Here is a 10,000-nt window from a genome sequence, read left to right as displayed (position 1 = left end):
GGCGGAGGACACCAGCCGGGCCACGGCGTCCGCACACAGACCCTGGGCTCGGATGAAGGCCCGAGCCTTCCTGAAACGCTCCGGCTGCTCCGACAGCAGCAGCTTCTCCAGCACCGTGGCGGGCGGCTCGCTGCAGATCTCTCGGAACGAACACTGCAACTCCTGCCCAGGAAACAGAACAAGTTAACGCAAAACTTTTTTTGGGCTTTAGGAGAGATTAAAACAGGAACGTGGGCGAGAGAGGGGGAACGACATGTGTAAACTCTAACATTATTATTTGAACAGGCAGTTTTTTTTTCTGTGTTGCTGGACTTAAGCACGTTCACGTCACAAATGACATTTTTTATTTTTTTTAATTTTTATACGGCGGAATAAAGTTTACGGTTAGTGTCAACTGACGGCTTCTGACAGACATTGCTTCGCTGCTTTTTGGGGATATTTTGGCAGTTAGGGGGTCCGTAAGTTTTTTTATTAAGTGGTCGCTGAAAATATTCTGGATTTACCCTGCAGAGATCTGAGCAGCAGTTAACCAAAGTCCTCACAAAAGGATGAGGTGGAACATCGTGGATACAGACTCTATATCCACGATGTTATGTTATGCTATATTATAGTAATCTGGCTATCACCAGACCAAGCTCAATCTTTTCAGATTGAACATTAGTCTGGGGAGTCTGCTCTGTATTTTCTACTGCACAAGAGGCGGGATCAACGGGCGTAGTTCAAATGACTCTGTGCGCAATTGGATAGTCCTTCAACCAATCAGACCAACGATCCGGGTGACGTAGCAGCGACAGCGGCATCAACGGGTTGCTGCGCTTCGGTGGCTGCCACGTTGAATGTAAACAAGAAGCTGCTTGGTCGCTTCCCTATCGTCATCGTGTTAAACCCGCCAATAGCGCTCCAGGTGGATAAGCCAGTTTGTGATTGGTCCCCACAGATTTGTAACGGAAGCAGGATAGATAAACGTACAGGTTTCCAGCCTGAGCTGCAGGGAGAAATCAAATGGCCGGCAGATCGGGCTGGGTTTACCCAGTCTACATTATAGACTAACAAAGTGAAAGGTTAGACAGCCAATCACAAACACTACTAGATCTTGGTAGAAGCATGCTGCGTGCTAATTGGCTCACTGACGCTGATGAGATTTACATCCTTAGGGATTGAACGTCGAGGCATACATACTTTAGAGGCAATTCTGTGGTTGCCTAAAACGTATCGAGTTGGGTACCCAGTCCTGGACGTTTGGAAGAAATACGGAGGAATAAAGTTTATGGTTAGTGTCAACTGGCGGCTTCTGACAGACATTGCGTCGCTGCTTTTCCGGGGATATTTTGGCAGTCAGGGGCTCCAGTGGAGTTTTTGTTATTGGGTAATTGGTCGTTGGTCTGAAAACATTTGAGAAACACTGATTTAAACAAATGTTTTCAAAGCGACAGCGTAAAAACACGGCCCGGCGCAGTATTATTGGGCGGACTTGGGTACCTTGGCGAGCTGGTACAGGCTGAGCACTTGTTTGCAGTAGTTGTTTCCGTGGCGACACTGATCCACCAGTTTCTGGAGCTGCGTGGCGACCTCGTCTTCAGGGAGGGGGAGCATCACGAAGGACGACAGGCTGCTGAGCGAGGGAGCTGCAGGAGGGAGAAGAACATGTTGCTAGATATGCATTTTATGGATAAAAGATGAAAAAGATTGATCACATGTGTTGTATTAGGTAAATTGGGTAACATTTCATACTAGTCTTTATCAGCAAAGTTTCATTTCCGGGACTACTTCGGTGCCGCCGGAACAATTCGCCCGGATGTCCGTTACCTTCCTCTGTCTCTGTGTTGGTGTTCTAACCTCTGGTGGATTTGTGAGGACTATAGTTAACTGCTCCTCAGATCTCTGCAGGTAAATCCAGACAGCTAGCTAGACTATCTGTCCAATCTGAGGTTTCTGTTGCACGACTAAAACTATTTTTGAACGTACACATGTTCCACCAAAACAAGTTCCTTCCAGAGGCTATTTAGCAGAGGCACCGTGCCTCCGTCCGGAGCTTAGCCCCGCCCACGACGATTGTGATTGGTTTGAAGAGATGCCAATAAACCAGAGCACGTTTTTCTCCCTTTTCAGAATGCTGTGTGGACTCGCTTTGCCAGACCTTCCTCTGCAGCGTTGCGGAGGAAGGTCTGGCAAAGCGAGACTAATTTCACACGAACACTTCTACAGGAGCAGACATCTTTGTTTCCCAACCACGTAGCTCGGGGTCAGTCTACCTCGGATGGTTTAGACATTATGGCTGATAATCAGAGACCTTATGGAGAATATGAACAGGATTTTTACTTCCGGAACCACACTGTTGAGCTCTGTGTCGCTATCGATATCTGATTTTCCCCATATGGCCCACTTCTAATCGACAGCCCTAATTATTATGTATACCATGATGTCCATAAGAAGGTGTTAAAGGACACCTACTAAAGGAGTTCCAATGAAAGATGATTTGATGTGTTTACGGTTCTAAATGAATGCGCTACATTAAAACAAAAAGGAAATGTGACTCTGTTATTTCCAACACTGTGAGGTGCTTCTGTGCCTCGTCCTCTGAACACCACAGGATGGCGCTAACACACACGCTATAAGAAGTAAGTAATACTGCCCCTCTGGACTGAGTTTGTTTCACAGCAAATAACGTTATCTCACATCCCGTTTGCTGTTCAGGTTGCTACTTCAGGCCGCGGCTGACAGTAACGTTACACATCGCGGATCAAATTGTTCGTAAAAGTCGTATTGTTGTGTGGACAATGACATGGCTGATAGCTAGCTTGTCTTGTTGTTCAACATACTGTCCGGTTATTTTTACTGATTGCCAACATTACACAGTGTGATTGACTTTGGATCTTGCTAGCACAGCGTTAGCTTTCTGGCTTGTAGCTGAGCTGACTATAAATATCTCCCGTTGCTAAGGTCCTTCCTATTTCCTGGAGGAGTGAACAACGTTTGCATTGCATACCAACCTTATGGGATGGGAATGATTGTTCCAGGTATTAGTCCAAGAGATTTCCATTGTAAAACCAATGAAAATATAAACTAATGCTTTAAAAATATGTTGGCAGGTGACCACGGTATAAACGGGTTAATGCTCTTCGAGGTGTCCATTGTCAGGCATTAATGGACGGGTTCTCCGCCGAAGTCCACCTCGTCGGGCATTAACCCTTACGTATACGGAAGGTGAGAGGGAAGCCTGCTCTATCTTTAAAGTGTCTGGAGATAGCTTAACATAGCTTAACAAGATAACAGTTACAGCTAGTTACAGCCCTAATATATATATATAATACCAGTCCCTCCAGAAAAACATGATTATGCGATCACATAATCCGTCCGCATAGTTATGCGGGGGGGGGCACTTTCGCTGCATAAATTGCAGATTTCCGCGCAACATATGCGGGGCTTGCATGATGTCATAATCCCCGCATTTTCGTTGCAAAAAAGTCCCAAATATCTTAGCAGAAAGATGAAAAATGTTGTTTACTTCACACAAGAGCAGCCGTTTCCCCTGCTGCCATGGGAACGTTATGAAGTGACGTCATTACGTGACGTGAACGTCATCGACAAGCTGCAAACCCCGCGATGAAGCCACGATGACACCGCCGTTTTTACAAGTTCCCGCAATTTCATCGCATAAATATCCCGAATATTCCATCACATTTTTTAAGAAAACGTGATGCATAATGAAGGATTATAGCCCAAAACAATCACGAAAAAACTCAGCATTTTTCTGGAAGGACTGATATAAGCGGTAGTTGAGAGAGAATCTTACAGCTGGTAAGTTTGGCCTTCGGCGGCGCGTCCAGCGCCTCGTCTTGTGTTTCGGGGTCGAGTTCTCCAGCGGCGAGGCCTCTGCAGCGCAGCACCACCCACATGTCGGGCTGGTACAGGGAGAAATACCGGCACACCCGGCTGGCTTCGTGGATGCTCCCTTCGTCTAACAGCTGACCAATCAGCGCAGAGAGCACGCCCCTCTCCTCCGGACTCAGCGGCGAGTCGGCATCTGCCTCGCCCCGCGCCGGGAGCCCATCCAGACTCAGACACATCTCCGTGTTCAGGCAGGAGATGTTGGAGAAGGAGAACTCCTGCATGAGCGCTTCGTACGTGTTTGTTTCCGGCGCGAGGGCGGCCAGCGGCACGTTGAAGACACTCTCTTTCTCCATGGCGGCGGCGAGGACGTGCCGTCGCACTCGGTTGACCCAGAGCGCTTTCTCTAGGCTCTCCAGCGTGTCCTGGGGAGCCGGGCGGAGCAGCGAGAGCCAGTGCGCGGCGAGGCAGAGCAGCAGGCAGCGCTCCGTGACGTCCAGCCGCTCGCTCGACGCGTCGGGAGCGCTCTCCGTTTCAGCTGCCGACAGGAAGAACTGCGAGGCCGACTCTGGATCAGCGCTCTCAGCTTTCAGCTGCTCGTGACATTTCCTCCACAGACCGACTCGCGTCTCCAGCCTCCTCCACTGCCGCTTGGACTTCTGGGAGTTTACTTCCTGGAGAAGCTACAAGGAAAACAGAAATCCATGTTGCTTGTACTGTGCGCTGTGTACTGTGTACTGTGCTGTGTGTGCTGTATGTTGTACGCTGTGTGCAGTGTGTGCAGTCTGTGCTGTGTGCGGTGTGTGTGTGATCTGACCTGGCTGAGCAGCAGGCGGTGGACGGGCAGGCCGGCCAGCAGGGCCACCTGCCGGGCCTGAGCGTAGCGCCCCCTGGCCTGCAGAGCGTCCACTGCAGCCTGAAACTCCTCCTGCTGGACCGAGGAGGAAACGCACTGCAGCAGCCGCTGAGACACGCCCACCTCTGACCCCTGCAGCAGCTGACTCAGCTGACTCAGCTTCCTGAAGTCAGGACCTACACACACACACACGTTTGTTTCACTATCTTTGTGGGGACCCGTCATTGACATAATGCATTCCCTAGCCCCTTACCCTAACCTTAACCATCACCACTAAATGCCTAACCTTAACGCTTACCCTCACCCTAACCAGAACCTCATTCTAACCCTAATCCTAAAACCAAGTCTTAACCCTCAAACAGACCTTTAAACTTGTGGGGTCCAGAATGTTGGCCCCACAAGGCTGTGCAGACCCCACAAGTATACTGTATTCCCCGGTTTTTGGACCCCACGAGTTATAGTAAAACAAGCACACCAACACACACACACACACACACACACACACACTCGAGCATCTGACAGATTGTGACTAGGGCTGGGATCAAATTCTCTATTTTAAATCGATTAAAGTGATCTGATATTGATAAAATCCAGAAATCAATCTTTTAATATATTCCTTTTCAACTTGGAACAACGAAAAAAAAAAACTCCTCGTACCATTTACAGCAGAAGTTCTCTGAGAATCTCTTCTATATCCAAGCTAAACAGAAATGTCCCTAACCTGATTGATTCTGAACTGGAAATGTAACTGAATCGGGACCCTGTGAATCGGAATCGAACCGATTCAGGAAATCACGGGCGGAACCCGGCCCTGACCGGGACCCCGTTTTGTGATCTCTCACCGTTGGATTTGAGGAGTTTGTCGACGTCGGCCAGCAGCTGCAGCAGCCGGTGCAGGTCGTACTGGGAGGAGCAGCGCTGCAGCATGGTGAGCAGCAGCACCGAGGCCTGGCTCTCCACCCACTGCAGGGGGGGGCCACCATCAGGGGCCGCCAGCCCGCCGTTCCTCAGCTGCAGCGCGGGAACAGGAAGAGGATAACAACCATAATTACTACAGCATCTTTTACAGACAAAGTCACAAAGTGCTGGTATTGGAAACCGTGAGAGTCTAACTACAGGGAGGCAGCTTTGCATCGCACTGCAATGTGCTGCTTCTAATGAACACGACAATGACAAGAAAGTGAAACCTGAACTGACCTATTACACAATGAAAAAGAGAAATAAACAGGAGGTAAAAGATGACCTAGAGCAGTGGTTCTCAAATGGGGGTACATGTCCCCCTGGGGGTACTCTGGAGGACTGCAGGGGGTACGTGTCCCCCTAGGGGTACTCTGGAGGACTGCAGGGGGTACGTGAGCACTCTTCTCTAAGATTTTGTCGCCGTTTTTGAAGTTTGTCACTTTTTAAAAGTTTTTGTCGCTTTTTGTCACTATTTTAGACCTGTTCTTTTGTTTGTTTCTTTCCCTTCCTTCCTTGTCAAGGTTTTTGTCACATTTTTCAAAGTTTGTCTTCCTTCTTTCTACAGTTTCTTTTATACAGTCTGTCACTGTCTCCTAAGTTTTTGATACTATTTTCCACCTATTCTTGCCTTCCTTCCTTCCGTCTTTTTACATTTTTCTAACTTTTTTTCATCAGCATTTAAATGTTTTTCAGTTACATGGCATGGCTGTTTGGTAATTCTAGCGCTGGTCAGGGGGTACATGGCTTAAAAAACACAATTCAAATGGGGGGTACGTTATTGAAAAAAGTTTGAGAACCACTGAGCTAGAGTATCTAAAGCAGGTTCAACAGGCTTCTTAGTCGGGTTGGGTTTAATGTCTCTGTGTTGACTTACAGCGATGAGCGTCCTCTGGAAGTCCAACAGCTTGGCTTTAGCCTCGGAGAAGTTCCTGTAGTCACAACACATCTCGAACATCCGCAGCACCAACACCAGGGGACAGTCCTGACACACAAACACACAACCTCTCTGTGTTACTAATGTTCTCGTTTTTAAATCAGTCAAAAAAATCATCTCGTTTTGATAAATCAAATGTATTATCTGAATATTAAGAGCCCTGTCTTAAACCCGGCGCAGCACAAAGTGTCTTTGCTATTTTAAGACCGATGCAGTTTCCGTCAGTTCCCCGTCCAGCGCCCACATCTTTAAATAGCAAATGCACCTGCTCCCATCTGTGGCCCATGGGCGTGCTGGTCTTACAGGGAGGTGTGTTCAGGTGCATTCTGGGCGTGCTGGTCTTACAGGGAGGTGTGTTCAGGTGCATTCTGGGCATGCTGGTCTTACAGGGAGGTGTGTTCAGGTGCATTCTGGTCTTACAGGGAGGTGTGTTCAGGTGCATTCTGGGCGTGCTGGTCTTACAGGGAGGTGTCTCAGGTGCATTCTGGGCGTGCTGGTCTTACAGGGAGGTGTGTTCAGGTGCATTCTGGGCGGGCTGGTCTTACAGGGAGGTGTGTTCAGGTGCATTCTGGGCGTGCTGGTCTTACAGGGAGGTGTGTTCAGGTGCATTCTGGGCGTGCTGGTCTTACAGGGAGGTGTGTTCAGGTGCATTCTGGGCGTGCTGGTCTTACAGGGAGGTGTGTTCAGGTGCATTCTGGGCGTGCTGGTCTTACAGGGAGGTGTGTTCAGGTGCATTCTGGGAGTATTGCTATCTTGAGGCAGTGGGAAGTGATGGCACCATTGACCAACAAAAACCTGGTCTAAAGTCAATAACGCAGCATTTCATTGTTATTTTAACAGAGCATTAGTAAAATGCTCCTAGGCTCGTGCACAGCACGTGCACACTATGCTTGTTACACACACAGGGACGCACAGCAGCACACACACATGCAGAAGATCACAAATACAAATATTACGGTGCAAATCCTCCATCATAACAGCAATGCTCCAAGGTCCAAACGCGCCTGGCTTTTAAAGGGAATGGGAGATGATCTCTGATTGGTTGATTGCATGTTACGCCCAAAACACACCTCTGATTAATGAAGACACTAAGTACAACCCTTTAGAACCATGCGCCCGGTGCACGGACCCTTTTTTCCGCGGTCAAACTAGCAAAAGTGGATTTGGACACGCCCTAAACACACCTGCAGCAGACGCTTCACGCCGTGACCTCAGATCATTAAAACAGGCCCAAGATGTTCATTGTTGTGCGCTAAACTACAATAAAACATTGGTTTTCTTTTACGCAGCATTCATCTCATCTTCATGCTAATTAGGCAAAATACATTCAAAGAGTAGAATATAAAACGAAAAAGAATAAGAATCAACCCTGGCCATTCAAACTTAATATGCTGCATATTCAAAACATTTATATTCTGGGGGAAATCTGGGTTTTCCAGGCAAATACCGCAGAGAGAAAACATCAAACTGTACAGAATATTGTATAAAAGAAGGAGCTATAACACGAAGCGTATACTTCTCTCTGAACTCTTTCATCCAGCACCAGACCTCGAAAAGTAACATCTACTGCTCCTTTTTAAAGGTGCCCTGCCACACGCATTTCATTACTTTGTGGTAACATTTATTTTTTGTGGAAAAAATGCCTTGGTTACCTTGTTTCAAGCCATTCTAGCGTGGTATAGAAAGCCTGCAGGAAGACTCGATTTGTGCCAGTTCTCATTAGTATTCAACGAGCTAAGCTGCTTGACTCTGATTGGCTAACAGCGAGCCAATAACAGCCTGGCTATCAGCATCCTTTACCCAGAGCAACTAGGCGAGCTCATGAATAGTAATGAGCTCATGAATAGTAATGAGCTCAGGCAGCACCACGTCAGACTGACCAGCTTTTGTAATTGGCCTGATTTCTCCGCTTATTTCTTTTCAGTGGCTAGAGCTGACAGAGGAGGTAGCAGTTTATTTTCACATTCACCACATAACACAAACACCTTCGCAGTTTCAGGAGGGAGGGACACTGTGGCACACACTCATCTAATATTTTTGAATCTCGTTCTCTGATCTCGTTTCCAATACCTCATTGTTTTCATCTTGTCTCAGATTTTTACTGTGAGCGAGTTATGGCAGGGAACACCCTGTAAGTATACAGGTAAGTCCTATTTATCTGATCCATCTCAATTTGTTGATGTTAACGATGAATCCTCCAGGCACACTAAAGTTAGCCATGGCGTTCCACAAGGCTCAGTGCTTGGACCAATTGTATTCACCTTATATATGCTTCCTCTAGGCAATATTATTAGGAAACACTCAATTAACTTTCACCGTTATGCGGATGACACCTAATTATACCTATCAATCAAGCCAGACGAAACCAGTCAGTTAGCTAAACTTCAAGCATGCATCAAAGATATAAAATCATGAATGACCTACAATTTTCTGATGTTAAAGCTCCATTGTGTAATGTTTTGAGTTTTGAGTTGCAGTCTTAGCAAAAACACCTTTGTTCTTTCACAAATATGTGCTCATTCATGTGTAATTACTTCCACCAACTCATCAAGTCGCTCGTATGTATTCTGCCATGTTGTGTCTCCATCTTTATAATACATTAGGCCATGAGGGACATACCTCCATCTTTATAATACATTAACCAAAGAGGGACAGACCTCCATCTTTATAATACATTAACCAAAGAGGGACATACCTCCATCTTTATAATACATTAACCAAAGAGGGACAGACCTCCATCTTTATAATACATTAACCAAAGAGGGACATACCTCCATCTTTATAATACATTAACCAAAGAGGGACAGACCTCCATCTTTATAATACATTAACCAAAGAGGGACATACCTCCATCTTTATAATACATTAGCCAAAGAGGGACATACCTCTGCGTTTGGTGCTTTTACACTCAGTGGCACCGTGAAGAATGCCAGGGGGAGATTACTTGATCAGATTTGAATGCCTGTTGAAGATGGAGGATCACGCTGATACTTTACTAACATTAGCTTGCATTCGTTTGGGAACCTGATAGCTGATGTTAGCAATGAAACGGACGAAGTCATAGGCCTACTTCTTGGAATAATACAGCCGCCGTAGGAGTTAAAACGCGATCGAAATGGGAGGGGCTTAAAAGTAATATTCAGTTGGTTGTCGTATACAATTTCACCGCTAGATGGGAGAAATTCTTACACAATGTAGCTTTAAACTCAGACACAACCGAAGTTATTATGCTGGGCCCTAAACACCTCTGAACCTCATTATCTAAAGATATAGCTACTCTGGATGGCATTGCCCTGGCCTCCAGCATTACTGTCATAAATCTAGGAGTTATTTTTGATCAGGATAAATCCTTTAACTCCCACTTAAAACAAACCTCAAGAACAGCCTTTTTTTCACCTTTGTAACATTGCCAAAATTAGGCA

The 10,000-nt window shown here is 46.6% G+C and overlaps 1 protein-coding gene across 3 annotated transcripts in view; it reads right to left on the bottom strand.

Moving 5' to 3' along the window:
• Window positions 1-10,000, bottom strand: part of spg11 (SPG11 vesicle trafficking associated, spatacsin) — a 46,788-nt gene that overhangs the window by 11,653 nt on the left and 25,135 nt on the right. For all 3 annotated transcript variants that reach the window (XM_078256360.1, XM_078256362.1, XM_078256361.1), the window contains 6 exons: window positions 6,519-6,626; window positions 5,527-5,695; window positions 4,646-4,860; window positions 3,794-4,511; window positions 1,480-1,625; window positions 1-162 (listed from right to left, as the gene is read on the bottom strand). The exon at window positions 1-162 is cut by the window's left edge and continues 43 nt beyond it. In XM_078256360.1, coding sequence (XP_078112486.1) covers window positions 1-162; window positions 1,480-1,625; window positions 3,794-4,511; window positions 4,646-4,860; window positions 5,527-5,695; window positions 6,519-6,626 — 1,518 coding nt within the window. The remainder of the gene's footprint in view (window positions 163-1,479; window positions 1,626-3,793; window positions 4,512-4,645; window positions 4,861-5,526; window positions 5,696-6,518; window positions 6,627-10,000) is intronic.

The sequence above is a fragment of the Sander vitreus genome, chromosome 8 (genome assembly GCF_031162955.1).
Source record: "Sander vitreus isolate 19-12246 chromosome 8, sanVit1, whole genome shotgun sequence".
Lineage (NCBI taxonomy): Eukaryota > Metazoa > Chordata > Actinopteri > Perciformes > Percidae > Sander > Sander vitreus.
This window is presented reverse-complemented; position numbering and strand designations above follow the sequence as displayed.